Source organism: Vigna angularis, chromosome 7 (assembly GCF_016808095.1).
Source record: "Vigna angularis cultivar LongXiaoDou No.4 chromosome 7, ASM1680809v1, whole genome shotgun sequence".
NCBI lineage: Eukaryota > Viridiplantae > Streptophyta > Magnoliopsida > Fabales > Fabaceae > Vigna > Vigna angularis.
Genome location: NC_068976.1, coordinates 13452403 through 13470754, shown reverse-complemented (window position 1 = coordinate 13470754; position 18352 = coordinate 13452403). Strand labels below are relative to the sequence as shown.

General features: G+C 31.3%; 2 protein-coding genes across 7 annotated transcripts; both read left to right on the top strand.

The window, feature by feature from the left end:
- The first annotated feature begins 227 nt into the window (after positions 1–227).
- LOC108338451 (guanine nucleotide-binding protein alpha-2 subunit) lies at positions 228–7729 on the top strand. 4 transcript variants are annotated; one of them, XM_052880772.1, is made up of 15 exons: positions 228–814; positions 1151–1211; positions 1833–2007; positions 2100–2172; positions 2916–2953; positions 3040–3129; positions 3294–3371; positions 4155–4262; positions 4369–4470; positions 5002–5057; positions 6019–6153; positions 6486–6579; positions 6735–6794; positions 6876–6955; positions 7226–7729. In XM_052880772.1, exons 3-15 carry the CDS (start codon positions 1921–1923, stop codon positions 7401–7403), a joined length of 1179 nt encoding a protein of 392 aa, XP_052736732.1. In that variant the 5' UTR covers positions 228–814; positions 1151–1211; positions 1833–1920; the 3' UTR covers positions 7404–7729. The 4 variants fall into 4 exon arrangements, with proteins under 4 accessions (XP_052736732.1, XP_017430833.1, XP_017430835.1 ...); XM_017575344.2 differs by lacking the exon at positions 1151–1211; XM_017575345.2 differs by lacking the exons at positions 228–814; positions 1151–1211 and adding an exon at positions 843–958.
- A 2962-nt stretch (positions 7730–10691) lies between these two features.
- Positions 10692–16757, top strand: LOC108336391 (fatty-acid-binding protein 2). 3 transcript variants are annotated; one of them, XR_001832857.2, is made up of 11 exons: positions 10692–11439; positions 11744–11966; positions 13517–13592; positions 13689–13791; positions 14099–14167; positions 14794–14830; positions 14926–15000; positions 15088–15139; positions 15971–16015; positions 16119–16374; positions 16620–16757. XR_001832857.2 is itself a non-coding variant. In XM_017572830.2 (10 exons), exons 1-10 carry the CDS (start codon positions 10970–10972, stop codon positions 16214–16216), a joined length of 1248 nt encoding a protein of 415 aa, XP_017428319.1. In that variant the 5' UTR covers positions 10692–10969; the 3' UTR covers positions 16217–16561. The 3 variants fall into 3 exon arrangements, 2 of the variants coding, with proteins under 2 accessions (XP_017428319.1, XP_017428320.1); XM_017572830.2 differs by lacking the exon at positions 16620–16757 and having other exon boundaries at positions 16119–16561; XM_017572831.2 differs by lacking the exons at positions 15088–15139; positions 16620–16757 and having other exon boundaries at positions 16119–16561.
- Positions 16758–18352: the final 1595 nt, after the last annotated feature.

The following is an 18352-nucleotide window of genomic DNA, read 5'->3' as shown; positions in this document are numbered from 1 at the left end:
TAAATTTCAATAAATATATTTAACTCTTTAAATTATGTTAACAGTTTTTTTAACATACTCAAAGACTTCTCTTGACCTATCTTATATCAAAATAATAAAAAAAGAAGAAACATATTTGAAAAACATTTGTAATTATATATATTTATTTATTTATTGTATAAAAATTCTTAAAACATGTTACTAGTTTATACGGTGAAGGTTATAACTATGCACAGTGGGGATAGTGTATTTTCCCAAGAAGACACATAGAAAAGTGTTGTAGTCGTTCTGGCCTCGCTGTTTCTGTCTTTGACCGAACTGAACCCAAAGAAGAGGAAGAAACCTTAGCAGCTTTCGGCGCTCTTTTTTCTTTAATCTCTATGTTTCCTTCCCTTCTTCTTCGTCTTCTTCGCTTCACCTTTTTTTCATATCATATTCATCCCTGTCTCTCTATGACACACTAGTACTTCTTCTTTTCTGTACCCATTATTACCCACACACCCCAAGTACTAATACTATATTATATTCCACTATTTTATTATTATCACTACTATTATTGTTTTTATTACCTTAAACTAAACAAAAACTAGTTTTTCTTTATTGTTGGTGTGGTTGTTTTGTTTTTATATACTAGAGTCATGTATCTTCTGGTTTCTACACTATGTGCAATGAACAAACCAACTGAAGTTGTTGCCTTTTAGCTTCAATCTCTCAACTCCACCAACGCATCATCCAAATCTAGCGGCATATCTCAGCCTGCACTTTCACAACTCTGCCAAAGAGAAAAAGGAAAAAGTAAAAGTTAAAGAAAGAGAAACCCTTTACTTGTTTTCAGGTAACCCTCTTGTTTTTCTCTGTTGTATTCCCAATCTCTCTCTAAAGATCGTTCCTTTTCCTGTTAAATTGAGATGAACTGGATTTTCTTTTGGCCGAGGAGATTTCTGTAATTGATTCTGCACTTGCGTATTCAGATCGAGATGTGGGTTTGTTTCTTTTTTGTTGTTGTTGTTGTGTTGATCTTGCATTTGGTTTGTGTATCATTTTGGAATGTATTTTTCTTTTGTTTTGTTTAAGTTTGATGGGTTGATTGGACTTTGCATGCTAATGGTAGCATTTGAGGTGCTGAATTTTCTTGCTAAGTTGGAAGAAATTGATTTGTTTCTTTTTGTAGGTATGTCACTGCCTAGCTGACCAATGATAACGTTAATAGAAGCAAGAAAGGAAAAATGAGTGTATGCCCAAATGAATTGATTGCTTTCTTCTTGTGTCTATGAATTGGGGAGGGGAGGGCGTTAGCACATCAGAGATTTATGACTTGATTATTTTGCTAAACCCAAAAGGAACAGTCTTAAGGCACAGTAAAACAATGGTTCATGTAAAATTCTGTCAGTCCTAGGTATCTTAGTTATCTTCATAACCCTGTCCTCAACATGGGGGGTACTTGTAAGATTATCTGATTTGTGGGATGTATGGTGAAATTCTTGGTACATTGCTGTTTACCTTGGACCTTTGTGTCTCTCGTACTTCATTCCTGCTTGATTACTAAATTGTTCCCAATTGTGAAAAGTGGAGAATTTCCTATTGTCCATTCAAAATGGCAATTTGGCCTTTTGGGAAAATAACTTATTCATAATATTCTCAACTTCAAATATAACGTGGCAAATATTTTGGCACATATAGGTTTTAGTCAACCTGCAGTCAAGCTGTGCTTGAGTCTGTTTTACTTCATTCAGCTGTCTTATTATGCTGAGTGGAATACCAACTTACGAAGTGACTTAAGATCTTCCGTTGCAGGGATGATGGTTTCTGGTTGTCTTGTTTTGGCTGCTGACACTATCTAGTTTTTTTGTTAGGTGAAATCAAGCCGGTTAATGCATGTACTCATTAGAGACGGACGTTGAAACTCAGTGATTTCTGGTGGAGCTTGACTAGTCGTCTTCTATGCTGTCTTGTGTAACAGAAAATATGGGCTTACTCTGTAGCAGAAACCGGCGTTATAATGATGCTGATGCTGAAGAAAACGCACAGGTCAATAATAGTAAAAAAGTACATGTTTTTTAAGGTCTTAATCTTAAAGTGTTACATAGCTTTTAATTTGATAAATTTGTGTGAATTTGCAGACTGCAGAGATTGAAAGAAGAATAGAATTGGAAACAAAGGCTGAAAAGCACATTCAGAAACTTCTACTACTTGGTACAATTTATTCAGTCAGTTTTCTTATATATCTTTTGCATGTATGCTTAGACACACTTGGAATCAAGTATTGTATAAGTGTTGATGATGCTACCATATTTGAAGGAATTACAAATATTTTTTGTACCTAGTATCTGCTGGTGATTGGAGTGCTACAAAAAACACTTGGTCCCAGACGTGTCATTCACTGTTACATATGTTACCATTTATTTGTCTCCGAGATATGAAAAAACCTGAAAACTCTGTAGTTTAAGGTCTTCTACTATTAAAAAAATGAAGGTTGTCTATCTTCTGATTAAGCTTTACAGAATTCATAATTCAATATGCTTTTGAGATATAAAATCATGCGAGCCTTCATCTAATATCTCAAGCTTTTGGGGTAGTTGGTGATTGACATGATACTATAATTTAGAGCTTCTATGACCAAGTTGTAATTCAATCCTTCCAGCACTCATTCTTTTTGATAAAATTTGTTGCAAAAAGTGTTTTAGTTTCTATTGTTCTGGAAACTATTTGATAATTTGTATACTCATGATCATGGATCAGACCTTTAAGATTTGGAATAACTCATTAAACAGGATATCTTGGATGATTTCTTCTGTTAGTTTAGTGGTCTATCACCTTCCCATTCATTTAATTGAATCATGTATGATGTATGCAATAAGTGCTTAATTTCTTCCTTAGTTGCTTTTCTTATTTTTCTTCTAGACTTATTTATATGTGTTGAATTTTCTGTTCTTTAGGAGCTGGAGAGTCAGGGAAGTCCACAATATTTAAGCAGGTAAGAAAAAGCATTGCTGTCCTTGTTTTAGCTTCGTACATACTTGCTTGATTGTTGATATTTATTTGTTTGCCTGTACTATGCAGATAAAACTTTTGTTTCAAACTGGCTTTGACGAGGCAGAACTAAAAAGCTACTTACCAGTCATCCATGCTAATGTGTATCAGACAATAAAAGTACGCAATACTTGAAAGGGTGTGTTAATTATTTTTCTCTTTAAAATACAGAGTTTGCAGTGTCCACTGCTTATAGTTTGAAAAAGTTTTTATGTGAATTGAGTTTTACTGGAGGTAGTTGAGTATATTGTTTTCCTTAATATGTACTTGATGTGTTTATACAGTTATTGCATGATGGATCAAAGGAATTTTCCCAGAATGATACTGATTTTTCCAAGTATGTTTTATCCGATGAAAATAAGGTAGTTTACTGCCACCATCTCTATGATCCTCTACTACGATATGGCCAAGAATTTTAGGATGTGGTCTTCAAAGTATTGCAACTGTGTAAATTTAGTTCCTCCATCAGTTTTCAATTAAGTATTTAATATATTTTGCTAATGTAGCACTAGATGAGGACATGTCGATGATGTGTCAGCTAACATGGTCAACATTTTACATGACTTAATTACACTCTTAGAACCTTTGGAGCCACAATCATTAGCAATCAAATGTGCAATTAAGCCACTGTTAGGTAACATGTCAACTACCATGACATTGTCCAATATAATAGTAAAATCAGATGAATGTTTGAGAGAGGAAAAATTGACATAAGTATGGCTCTGCAAGGACCCCCAACTTGTGCAATTGGAATTTGGGAGCTCAAAGTTGCACAATTCCGATATTTGGGGAACCAAAAGTTCAATTAAGCAAATTATTTATTAGAAGTATAATATAAAGCAATTCATAGGTCTTTAGGCCATAACTAAAGTTTATGGAATAATTGAGATATCAAAGTGTCTACAAGTTTAGAGTTTTATCTTAGTCATCTCCATTCTTTTGATAAAAGGCTGAAATTTTGGCACAAGGTAGATGGACCTGTGCATCATCCATACTTCAAGCCCAAATGGGTATTGCATGAAGAGGCATGTTAGTAATATAAAACCATTCACCAGTCTTCATCCAACAGCTTCATCTTTTGGATAGTGATCTGTGACAGGATTTTTGTCTAAATCCAAATGAATCTTTCTTAATTTTTCTGTCAGGAAATTGGGGAAAAGTTATCAGATATTGGAGGAAGGCTTGATTACCCATATCTCACCAAGGAACTTGCACAGGAAATTGAAAATCTGTGGAAGGATCCTGCAATTCAGGTTGCTAGATGTCATACTTTGGTTTCTTTTACTTAATTCTTGCTATATAGTTGTTTTTTTGGCATAATCTAATTATTTTATGGATCACATATTTTACTTTCTGTAGGAAACATATGCCCGTGGTAGTGAGCTTCAAATTCCAGATTGTACTGATTATTTCATGGAAAATTTGCAAAGGTTGTCTGATGCAAATTATGTTCCAACAAAGGTAGCCAAAGTCTATCATACTTTTACATAGATTTTAAATCTAATTCATAATTTTATTTTTATCTGCCCTTGGTACATTACAGATCTGATCTATTTCTTGGTTGGTTTAGTAGTTTTTATTTTCTAGATGTTTTGGGTTTGAAGGCCCAAATTATTTTTATTTCTCTTCTTACTTTATTGGAGTTAGATTTAAGAGGTCCGACTTACATATGCATCTATTTTATTACTGATAAAAATTTGTTTAAAATGGGTTTGAAAAAAAGAAGATTTGCTTCAAATTTGTAAAAGATCAAGTAATATGGTGTCATTCTTGATCTGAAAAACAACTAGTGGTATGTAGTCCTGTTCTGACCGGCCTTGTTTCCTTAACTTAATTTTGTACTTAAATAACTTATGTTCTACTTTGCTTCTTGTTGGTATATAGTCGCCATACTATTCTGCAAAAAATAGAGGATCTATCTCAGAAGAAGTTCACCAAAATTTTGTACATTCATAATTTTTATTGTAATTTCGCACTCTTTTACAACTGCAGGAGGATGTTTTGTATGCTAGAGTGCGTACCACTGGGGTTGTAGAGATCCAGTTCAGGTAAACATGCTGTTTGGCTTGATACTTCTTACTATACTTGGTGGTGCTTTTTGACGAAGAATGAAGATATATCGCCTGCATTAATTTGTAGCAATATAATTTCTCTATATTTAAACACAAATCAAGATTCGGATAACAAATGCATCAGGGAAAGTATGGTAGCACCTATTAAGGATAAAATGATAGAATCTTCTATATGATGATTTGGTCTTGTGAGAAGAAGACAAATAGAAGCAATGTAAGAAGAATTTATCAAATGGCGGGGATAATATGTAGAGGTAGAAGAAAACCAATAAAAGGTTTTAGTGAAACCATTAAGACAGACTTAGATCTAAATGACTTTTGTACCTACTTGTTCAACACAATTGCAAAGTTTGATCAACGTAACTTATCCCACTTAGTGGTAAATGACTTTTTATTTTTGCACTCTTTCCATGTAAGTTTCACAATATTCTCCAAAGAGGACATAAAAAACTACATAAGAGTTCAGCATTTGCTGAATACTATTATTACTTGGACATTGTTAGAATGATGGCCCTCAAGTAATACTTAAAATTATATAAGCCATCAATTTTCAATCTATACTTTGAGCTGCCTAATTCTCCTTTCTTTTGTTATCCTAAACCTATAGTTCTTTTGACAGTTAGTGCATTGTTCTTACATTTTGCTATAATTGGCTAGCTCATGGTTGTATGTTATTTTCTGTTCTTGTCCAGACAACATGATATCCATATCCACCTTCTCATATCATCTAAATGATTAAAAATGATCAAAATCTGGTTGCATTGTATCTTTTGTTTTTGTTTTTCAAATGATCTTTGTTATGCTTGTCTTAGTGTGCTTGGTGACTGACATATGTACTTGATATTCAGTCACTTTTTTATATTTCCTTAACATAATATGCCGTACAGTGTAAAATTACTCAATAACATTAGTTAATATATCTTTGCCATTTTGATAGCCCTGTTGGGGAAAATAAGAAAAGCGGTGAAGTCTATAGACTCTTTGATGTTGGTGGCCAGAGAAATGAGAGGAGAAAGTGGATCCATTTGTTTGAAGGAGTTTCAGCTGTAATATTCTGTGCTGCAATTAGCGAGTATGTTGTTCCTTCTGTCTCTTAATTTTAAATTTTAATTTTACATTGTCAACTTCCAAAAACACAAGATTTCTGCATATATGATTACATACTATTTGGTATTACTTTGTCACTTCTTCAGTAGTTGTTTGATTATCATTCACACATTTCAATTAAATGAATGAATCCACAAATTGTACTCCTGCTATGTATGTTTGCTTTAGTTTCTAATAAAAACACGCCGTTCATAAAATAGTTGGTGCTAGGACTAACAAAAGTTCTTGCATTCTTCCAATATTTCTGGCAAGAGGAATTATAAACTTAAAAGGTATTGACATCAAACTTGCCTTCAGGTATGATCAAACACTTTTTGAGGATGAAAACAGAAACAGAATGATGGAGACTAAGGAACTTTTTGAGTGGGTCCTGAAGCAACCATGTTTTGAGGTTTCCTTTTTTTTACCTTTAACTTTCTACTACAATTACTAAGAAATTTCTTATGTCAACCTTTTCTTTTTCTGGTTCCTTTATATTTTACATTTCATGAGTTGACATTTCTACCTATCTTAGCAAATAAAGATGTCCTTCTCTTTTGTACGCAGAAAACATCCTTCATGTTATTCTTAAACAAGTTTGACATATTTGAGAAGAAGATCTTGAAAGTAAGAACCATCTGAATATATTGCACATTCTTGCTGGAGAGGTTATCACCATTGCAATCTCTAACGTTTTGCATTGTGCAGGTCCCTCTTAGTGTATGTGAATGGTTCAAAGATTACCAATCTGTCTCAACAGGGAAACAAGAGATCGAGCATGCATACGAGTAAGCAGCTTCTTTATACTAAGGCATACAGAATAATGCAAGTTGCTGAAAGAAACATGCCAAAATAGTTTATCTCTGGCATTCAAGTTCAGCATTCTTACTTTGTTGTGTAACTGCTTTGTACTGCATGATGAGCCAAAACAATCTTGGTCGTGCTGTGTTTCCATCAGAACCATAATATGAAAGGGGAAATAGGAAATTCCAAGCACTTGATGATTACTTTTTCATGACCGAAACAACTAGTTGACTTTGGATACACTTTGTTTTCAGGTTTGTAAAGAAAAAATTTGAGGAATCATATTTCCAGAACACTGCTCCTGATCGTGTAGATCGTGTGTTCAAGATCTACCGGACCACTGCCCTTGATCAGAAGGTTGTGAAGAAGACTTTCAAGCTTGTTGATGAGACTTTGAGGCGGAGAAATCTCTTTGAGGCTGGCTTGTTATGAACAGTGAACCATATATGTCACCAAAAGGGATAACAAACACAATATTTTAACATTGAAGAGTTGATCAGATTTTGGGTATACTAGGGGTCAGGTATACTAAATATTAAAATCGATTTGTTGATTTGTATTTTCAAGTTAATCTTGTTGAATGAATGAATGAGTGAGTGGAGAAAAAGGGCCTTGTAGTTGATCTCCACATCCTTCTTCAAAGGGCAAAATTTGTTACTCAAGTTTCAAGATTTGATGATACCATGATTTGTGATCATGTTTTTACAGATTGAAAGATATATTTCATATTTCTGTCAGGGATCATACTTTGCCTCCTACTTGTGTTGTGTTGCTGTGCATGCATGTTCCATGCACACGTGTAAATAATTAGGAGATGTTGCTGATTTGTGGAGTTCTGAATTCAAACCTATGTTCATTTGCTTTTGAATTCTTGTTTCCACCATTGGTCGGCCTTGATGTTCTTTTCTACCATGTTAGAGAAATGTTTTAACACGTGATTCACGTGTACGCGTTTTGTTTTGCTGTTGCTTACATGACTTGTGTTCTGTTTCCCTGCTGCACACATCTTTCATAGTACAAACATAAATTTGGTCAATGGCTAAGTAAAATTCTTTTTAATAATTTCATTTCTACTAATTATATATCTCTTTTTATATTATTCACATCCTTTAAACAATCAGTGAAATTTGTGTTGTTATTGAAAATAATTCTTAACTTCTTTCAATGCTTTTATTGAAAATATTTTTTACCATATTATAAACTTATATAATAGTTTGGATTTTATTTTATTTTTGTTTTGTATTCTTTTACTCTTTAGAATTAATTGTGTATCACAAAATCAAGGGCTAATTTTAGTTTTATTCTGACGTGGTATTTTTCTTTTTGTATTCCTGGTGTTTTTTTGCGCTATCATTTCTACTTGTCCCTACATAATTAAATACAAAAGTCAAATACACAGGAGAAATACAAAATTTGTTAATAAAGTGTAAATATTGATATTAATATAAAACAATGCATACGTGATATTAATATAAAATATTGCATATGTGATGAGTATATCTTTAATACTTGAAGAGCTGTGTTTCCAAGTTCAACCATTTAAATTAATTGGTTGATCTAAATAGTATCAAAAAACGTGATAATATTAAGAAATAAGTAATGATTTTATGAAAAAAAATTGTCAAGAGATCCTAATTTTTCAACAAAAAAAAAAGTTCTAAAGTTAATAAATAATGACACGCTAAACACGTTAAACACGTAAATAATGTTTCGATACAAACTATTAGATAACGTTATTATTAATTAAAACGATTTTATAGATTTTTTTTTTCTCAAAAGGAAAAGAAAAATAATAATGATGGAACACGAATTCATATAAAAAGCATAATGTGGGAATGTGATTTTGGATCCCTTTCAGGAAAAGTAATGAAAAAGATGCATACAAGTTAAATAAAGACTACAATAACAATATATGGTAATACTTTTCATTTAATATATAAAAATTGTTTTTATTTCATTTTTAATAATATTTTAAAATCATGATCTAAAATTTGTCATGAAAAACATCTATCTAAGAAAAATAAAATAAGAAAAAGAAACAAAACCTCATAATATAATATATACCAAATAATATATTTAATTATCTTAATTTATATAATAAAAATCACAAGTATATATATATATATATATATATATATATATATATATATATATATATATATATATATATATATAAATTTATTAGATGAGTAATAAAAAAATACCAAACATCCAGATAGATAATACACGACTTTATGCTATTATTAATTAATTAATAATTATAATACTATTTGAATGGTTTTTTCTTATTTTTAATTAGGCTGTATTATTTTTAATGGATTTATTATTTATGAAAAGATGTGTGAGAATGACATGTTTGTTCTTTTTTTAGGTAAATGATATATAATATTTGAAAAGGATGAAAAATGACTTTTAACTGAAATTAATGATGGTTTATATATATATATATATATATATATATATAAAAGATAACTAATAATCATAATAATAAAAATAATATTAAACAGAAAAACAATATAACATACAAATAAAATACTAACAAAATTATAATGACAAAAGTAATTAGTTAATAATATTATTATTTTTTTATAATTTAATATTTAATTGAAATTATTTTTAATCAATCACATTTTATTTTAAATTAATTATACTTATTAATTTGTTTTTTATAAAATGTCATTCAAGTTATATTTTAAATTAATTTTAACTAATTTTATTTTATTTTTTATTAAATTTATTTTATCATTTATTATATTAAATTTTACTTATATTTTATTTAATATATTATATAATTTTATCATGTATTAAATTTACTTTTATTTGTCACATCATTTATAAACTTTATTAAATATTTCTTCTTTTTTCTCTATATTTCTTAAAACAAATAACACCGATTTATTCTTTATTCATATTCCAATAATCTATTTCCTCTTCCTGAAATGATCCAGTCTCTAAAAAAAACCACAGTCTAAATTGAATATAAATAAAAAATTTTAATAAAAAATAATTGCAATAAATTGAGTATTACTAGAGAGTATCCGGAAGCAAGAACCCGACCTCAATCGATGCCATTAATTGCCCAGGTCATGACTTATAGAAAGAGATTCTAAAGGTCATAAACGTCATTCTCTCGTTTTCAAAGATCATCTTATGCTACAATAGTAGTCTACTGATAATTTTTCATGCTAGGATACAAATAATATTTACTCACTCGTGATAAAATTATTTATCTGTTATTTTTTATTTATTGAATATTTATTGATATTTTAAAATTCGTGAATATATATATTTAAAAAATATATTTTATAAATTTTTAAAATAAAATTTAAATAAAATTATAAAATAAAACATAATATAAATTAAAATTTAATTTTAATTAGTTTTAATATAATAAAATATAAATTAATTTTAATTTTAATTAAATTTAACTTAAAAAATATAAATTAATTTTAATTTTTTACTAATAAATATCCATAAATACAAGTAATATGATATTATATCCCACCCATTTATAAAAACTTATTAAAATACCTATTATACATAACTAATAAATATCCATTTTTACAATCTATCCCTAGCATATTTTATGTGTAAAAAGAAATATTTTTGCTATCTATTCACACCTTTCGAAAGCACAAAAAGTTACTCCACAATTTCCACCTTTTCCATTTTTACCCTCTAAAGATCGCTTTTGGGTTGAATCCTCCTTGACTTCTCTTCTCTCCCCTTTCCCTGTCCAAAGCATATTCCCTTCTCTTATTTAATTCCATTTTCCTTTTCCTTTCTCTCTCTCATTTCCTTCCTTCAGACATAACAACAACGCCAAAATTCACGTCGCCACTCGCGAAAAGCCCAACCTCAGCATTCAATTATTCTCCGATCCCAACCAAACAGAATCTTTTTGTCTCTCTCCCTTTCAGTTTTCTCATTCCCCTCTCAAACGCCGCCGCGAGAACTCGCTTCGCAGGTTCTTGAACTGATCGCCGTTGTGCGTCGCGATGAATAACGATTTCGTTTGGCTGCCGTCGCTGTACTCGGATCCCGAAGTGTTCACCTATTTGGAGCCATTCATGCTCCGCAATTCTCTGAGCTCGCGCTGCATGCATTCGCTGGCCAACAATCCTGGAAGTTTCGCGATCGGAGAAGCCTTGGGACACGTGTCGCGGTTCGCCGGCGCGTTTCTGGTGTGGCTCTCACGCACGTCGAGTTTCAATGTGGCGTGTTCCCTGCGCGGTTCTCCTCCACCTCCTCCTCCTCCTCGGTTTGGTAGTGCGCAGGTTAAGGCCGTGGCGACGAATGTGAGTCTGTTCGGGTTTCCGTTTCGATCGAAGAGGAAATCGTTTGCGTCTGTAAAGTTGGGGAAGATATCGAGTTTGGCGATGAAGATGATTTGGAGTGAAGCGAAGAGGCTTCGGTCGTTACCTATTCTGTCGCTGGCTGCAGCGTTGGTTCCACCTTTTCAAAACTTGTATGGAACATTATGAAAACTGAGATGTTAATTTTATTGATTTTCTGGGATATGTTAGATGAAATATGGTTAGAATTTGATTAAAATGCACTGCTAATTACATTGCAATTCAATTACAGGATCTGATGATGAGTTAAGTTTTTGGATTTTTTAGTAATAATTTAAAAATGATACCTAAGATGATTTGTAATTTATTCTATTCTTCAATTCAAGCATAGGTTAGCTTTGCTTGTCATTTTCTTTCTTCGGTTTGTGAAATGTAAGTTTGTTCTTCTTCTTCTTATTTATTTTTTTTTGCATATAGGTCATCGAATGTTCTAGCTAGCCCATTGCAGAGTCCTGATATGCAAATGTATGGAACCATTGACCAAGTGCCCAAGGAGGTTGAATGCCAAGGGTGTCCGTTCCTGTCGTATCTTGAGTTGAACCAATCAAAACCTGCAGTTGAGCCTAAAACTGGCATTGAATTTCCCTTGGTTCTAGACAATATATTTGCTGGAGAGAAGGATTTTGGCTTCAACTCTGAGGTTAATATTTTGTTTGCAAAGTTCTCTTCTGGTCTTTTGGGCCTTATGCTGTTTTGTACGTAGGGTTTTGTGTGCTCCATGCAACTTTTACACTTTTAGTTAAGAGTTTTTTGCTAGATTTTTGCATGATTGATGTCTAGTAGTTAAAAAAAATGCTGGCTATCAAATACGTAGGAACTATTCAGGTAAATCTTTCCATAAAAACTTATAGGACTAAGAAAGAAAAATAAAATAGACTTCTTTATAAGTAAAAGTTGGTTTATTAAAAATTAACTTCTGGAGAAGCTAATATGAGAAAACTTCCACAAATAAATTATACATAAGCTAATTTTAGCTTATAGATAAAACTTCACTATTGAACTAACTAAACTCAACAATGAACCATATGCAGTACATCCCAGGTGGAGGATGTGTAGCATTCCAACTTTTGGGATGAACAATGCATCTCATGTTAATAAATATAAAGAACACTAATTGAAAAATGCAACTATTTATGCTGTAGTCACAATTGGCTAACGAGAATGAAAATCTAAAATTCATTGCTGAATAGAAGTTTTAGTAGAATTTTCTTTAGGCATATTCTTATTCCTGTATCTCAATGGTTTATGACCCAAGAAAAACAAATGTTGCTAGAATTATAAGTGAAATGGAGCTGAAATTTTTTATTTGAAATAAGTTTCACTAGATTTATTGTTAGGTCTGTTGCATTTGGGCTCTGTAGGCCACCAAACAGCATTTTATTCTGATACTAACCAATCCTACATGTAAGTCATGAGTCAGAAATAGAACAGGATTTTATAATTTGTTGGAAGAGGCTGAGGATAAATGAAGGAAAATTTTGGGTTTATTTTCTGTAGAAATGAAAAAGATGCAGGAAGAAGAAATGAGAAGGATGAAAATGACACTGCTATTCTATCGTTTCTGGACTGACAGAGTGAATTGGAAAAAGGATCTGATGTTTACCTTTGGGGCATCTTAAGTCACCAAAGATCATTACATTGTGATACAAACAATCGCAAATGTAAATCATGAATAAAAAATATAACAAGATTTGAAATAGAATTTTGAGAATGATTGAAATTGATTTGATGGAAAAGGCTGAGGGAAAATGATGGAAAATTGTGGATATATATTTTGAGGAAATAAAAAAAATATGCAGAAAGAAGAAAAGAAATGAAAATGACAGTGCTATACTACGGTTTATAGACTGATAGAGGGAGGGTTAGAAGAAGGATCTGAACTTACTGACTTATAATTGTGGAAATAACTGATAACTGATTATCCACCAACTTCAATCCTGTAAGCCAAAATTCAACCATGAGCCACATGTGGTGATTTACGGAATAGGTACTTGGGTGTAAGAGTATCCGAGTAGTATAAGTAGTATCCGAGTATTGTCAGTGGTGTGATCTTGTAATTTTTTTTTTGTTTCTATTTTCCAATTCCTTTTGAATTAATTTATTTGCCTATTATGGTATTACATGCTTTGGTTGAGATTCCATTTTTACCTAATATTTTTTAGATAAACTGATCAATTAAATCTGCTTCAGGTCCTGGTTGGAACAGGATCCAGAACCATGACAATTGTTAAAATCAAGTCACTGAAAGTCTATGCTTTTGGAGTTTGTAAGCTTTCTTGATTACTTGAATATTTTCTACTTCCTTTCGAACAGACAAAGATTATTATTGGTTCATTTTCTGTAACTCTTGGTCTTTTAACAGATATTCATCCGTACTCCCTCTGTAAGAAATTGGGGCCAAAATATGCATCAATTTCTGCTGATGAACTGAATAACCATCAGGACTTCTACCAGGATCTTCTCAGGTCTCAAACATCATATCTTTGATAAATCTATAACATGTTATTGGGGAAGGATTTTTCTTATCAGTGATGGAAATTAGTCCTGCATTGATTATTATAAAGTACATATGAAAGTTTGGGAAGGTCTTTATGAACATTGTCGGTAATTTATAACTAAGTTGATTTAATCAATTGGATATCGTGAAGCTGGATTTAGATAAATATTATCTACTTCTAAGCTTTGCTAACTTAAAGAAGCAATTGGTTGGTTTCGTGTTTATGGAATTTAATCTTAAATTTGACGGAACTTTTCTGTTTTCTACCATTGCAGGGAGGATATCAACATGACTGTTAGACTTGTTGTAAATTGCAGGGGTATGAAGATTAACAGTGTGAGAAAGTAAGTAATAGTTTTATCTTCTGAAAAGTGTGATTTAAAATTATATTTTCACAATTAGATTTGGCTTTCTTTCCCTTTGTTTTTGAAGAAATATTCTCTTCTGTTTGTTTTCTTTTTCTTCTGTCTCTTATAAAATTGTCCAAATCTCAGTTTTGCATATTGCTGTTGTACAAATCTCGATGTCTCAATACTGAGTAATTTTCCTTTTCCCATTAAGAATTTGCTGAACCGTGTTTGAATTAGAAATGATTTAGTTAATTTAGATTTGAGTAACTTTTGGGACTACAGGACGAGTTTATAAAAAAACCTGGTGTGATTCTCTTCTAATTACAAAATTTTCATTTCTTCATAACCCAAATTACAAAAGAACAATAACTCTACAACTAACCTAATCGGATGACGACCATACAATTGTCATCATCAAGCTTTAGGGAATAAAAAGGATATTAAATAATTAAAATAACTTAGTCCCATGCGATATGATCTTTTTGGCCACTTAATTTTGGGTCTGGAGCCCATCCTACCAGGTGCTGCCTTACTATAGAGATGTTAGGCTATACAATTGATTATAAAAGTACATGGTAAAGCAACATGCTGCTGATTTGTTTTGGTATTTTTTATTACAGTGCTTTTGAAAAATCACTTCGAGCTCGATTAGTAAAGGTACTCTATCTATGTAGGAAAATGTTTTTTATTTTGTTGTTTTAACACCGTATTAGTTCTAGTTTTAACGCCCTTTGAACCCCATATTTGGTCAGACAAATCCTTCCACGGACTTTCATTGCCTAGAGACATTTGGTTCATACTTCGAAGAGAATATCTCAATACCTTTGGTAAATAATTTATCAGTATGTTTCTTTTCTGGTTTACTAAATTACTAATGATGTCAGGGTTACATTAGATATATTACAATGTTGCAGGGAACAGTAATTGAGTTCAAACAAACAGTTGATGGGCGTCTGATCACTAAAAGTGAGTTATATATTTCAACACGTATTTGACTTCTGAAAATTAGAGCTGTGAAAACGGGTAACCCGGCTCGACCCGGCCCGGCCCACCACGGGTTGGTCACTTAGTGAGCCAACCCAACTCGGCTCACTTATTAGCGAGCTTCGAACCCGGCTCAACCCACCACGAGTTGGTGTGTTAAACGGGTTGGCTCACTAGCTCATTTAATTATAATTTTTTTTTAAAATAAAAAATTACAATTTTTTTATTTCAAATCTAAATAAATGGCACTCTAAAATAATGTTAAACTCTAAAGACAATTCAAAATAAAAAAAATATCATACAATCAAAGCGTAATCCAAAAACATGTACAAAAGACGAACAAATAAGTTTTTAATATTGTTAATTTTTGTATCACTTGTCTCTTTATAATATTAGAGTCTTAAATAGATAAATCTATAATATTTTTCTGACTTGAAATATCTTCTTTATCACCATCTACAATATATATAATAAAAAAATGCTAACTAATAATATTGAAACACAAAATAATAAATAATTAAATTAAATTAGGTGGGTTGGTGAGTCAACCCGGGTTCAACCCGGTGAGTCGGATTCTAAGTGAGCCGGGTTGAAAACTAGCCCGCATAAAAAAATTATATTTTTTTCAAATCTAACCCGGCTCAAACCCGTGGTGAGCCAGGTTGACTCACGGGTTACAATCCATTTTGACAGCACTACTGAAAATAAATTTATTTATACTGTTTGCCTCTGGGAAAACGGTGATTAAACTCATGTTTTGTGTCTTTTCTCTGTGTTGTGTGAACTGAAGTGTTCGTTTTTTTACCTGTGCAGTTGGTGACAATCAGATAGGAAGTGTCCACAGCAAAGATTTGTGCCGTAAGTCATTTCAAATACCTGTGCTTGCAGTCCATCAGTTTGAATTTGTTTTTCTTTTATCTTCAGTATGAAACTGAGCTCATGATATCATTTTAACTTATAGGGGCTTTCTTTGACATGTACATTGGAGATGTTCCTGTGTGCGAAGAAACTAAAAAAGAGATCGGCACGAACATAGCGAGTATCATTAGGAGGTGCTAAAAAGATTCGTTTTCTACCCAGTTGGTTGTCCTACTTTTAGAAAGGACAATTGGACATGGGTAAATGGCATATACCCTTAACTTATACTAGAAGCAGTGGTTTCTTGAAATTGATTTAAACCCGCTTTAAAAAGTCATTTGCAGGCATTACTTCTCAAGGTTCGTCCTTTTCAAATCATAGAATAGAAGTCTTTAGGATAGCTTAATTTGGATTTTCACGGAAAATTTTCTGTTCCAATTGATTTTATCATTATATTCATCGTCTCGATGTTATCCCTCGTGTTAGATGTACAGTCCTTTTAGAGAATGAAAGGAAAAAACGCTTATATAATCTTTTTACCCCTTTTCTCAAGCAAATAAGTTATGTCACCTTGCGTTCAACTAACATTTCCCGTTTGACACAGTTGGGAAATGTTGTACTCAGCAGCGATTAGATTCGGTTGACTTAGCACAAGGTTGATTTTATGGCTATTTTTGGGCTGGATAATGTCGCTTGTAATGTGTTATTGTTGAGGTGTAATATTTGAACGATTGTTGTTTTACTCGTTTTCTCGATTTCTGATGATTTGTCATTATACATTACAAATCAACCAAACCAAACTTGAAATGGAATTGTTTGGAGTGGAGGAGAAGGTCGTTGCCATTGCCAAACAAGAATAGTATAAACTGTCAAGTCCCACAATTGGCCAGACAATGAGTCATTTTATTTGACTCCTTACCAGCATGAATGAACTCTCTTGAGTAGATCAATAATTTGATATACAGCATGTGAGGTGAAGATGAGGTGCAAGAAGCAATTGCCAAAACAAGCTGGTTATTATGTGAAAGAGAAACCCAATAGAGGGGTTGAGTTGAGTTGGGCCTTGATGGAGGAAGAGGCGTCATTGAGCGTGGAGTAGGTTGACATATGGTAGCCAACAGGGAGCGTGAAGACTGAAGCGTAGGTAACATAACCATTCATTTACCATTAGTTGATGATTCAATTCCATACTAATTTAAACTCCCTTTCTACTAAACAATGCAAAACCAAAACTTTTCACTTATAGGTAAATAATTAAAATTTTAAATTTCAGTATAGTTGATTTTTTAATATATAATAATTTAAATTTTATGTTGGATAATATTTAACAACTAAAAAAAAGTATATATATTTTGATAACAGTCTTTACTAAGTTCTTGGAGCATCTAAGTATGCATATGTGATCGTTTTACCATTCATACATTTAGTGTGCAATGATAGTATATTCTAAATAAATATAATGTAATATGTGTTATATATCTAAATAAATTATGTTAACATATTTTAGATCTTTCACGAAACATGAAAATGTTACATTCTTCACTCATCTAGGATTACTGATTAATGTTCCAACTTTTTAATTTCGTTTTAGTCATTCCTTTCCTTTCTTTTTATACATATAATTGATAAAATAATTTTAAATAAAATTTGAAAAGCATTTTTGTTGATCCTGATTGTGTAATTAAAAAGCAATGGAAATCGAGTATAGAAACCAAATGAAAACGATATCACGTGTTGAAAAATACACGTGTTGAAACCAAACGAAAACGTGAGGGTTACTCCCTACACCATTCCATATTATTATCTGCACCATCACATTTTTTTTAAATTCTAAAACTATCATTTATATTTTAAAATATCCTACACCCCACTTCTTTTCTTAAACTGATGTCGACATTCGTTGAAGAAAAAATTCTTCAACGGATGAACCACATTCGTTGAAGTTTTTTTTTTTAATTTTTTAATTTATTGTATTTTAAATTAATATATAAATATTATTTAATTTTTTTAAAATTATTACTTAATTATTTATAAATTAATTTTATTTTATTTAATAAAATAATTATTAATTTAATTTATGTATTATTATTTAAATAATAATTAAAATATATTTTATAAACTATTAAAACGATGTGTCTCTGTTGAAGTTTTTTTTTTTAGTTTTTAGTTTTTTAATTTATTGTATTTTAAATTAATATATAAATATTATTTAATTTTTTAAAAATTAATACTTAATTATTTATAAATGAATTTTATTTCATTTAATAAAATAATAATTATTGATTTAATTTATGTATTATTATTTAGATAATAATTAAAATACTTTTTATAAATATA

Coding starts and splice junctions, on each gene's coding strand:
- LOC108338451 (XM_017575344.2), top strand. CDS start 1,921: ATGCTGTCTTGTGTAACAGAAAATATGGGCTTACTCTGTAGCAGAAAC. Junction 3,372..4,154: donor TTTTATCCGATGAAAATAAG/GTAGTTTACTGC, acceptor TTTTTCTGTCAG/GAAATTGGGGAAAAGTTATC. Junction 6,580..6,734: donor TGAAGCAACCATGTTTTGAG/GTTTCCTTTTTT, acceptor TTTTGTACGCAG/AAAACATCCTTCATGTTATT.
- LOC108336391 (XM_017572830.2), top strand. CDS start 10,970: ATGAATAACGATTTCGTTTGGCTGCCGTCGCTGTACTCGGATCCCGAA. Junction 14,168..14,793: donor AAGATTAACAGTGTGAGAAA/GTAAGTAATAGT, acceptor TTTTTATTACAG/TGCTTTTGAAAAATCACTTC. Junction 14,831..14,925: donor TTCGAGCTCGATTAGTAAAG/GTACTCTATCTA, acceptor ATATTTGGTCAG/ACAAATCCTTCCACGGACTT.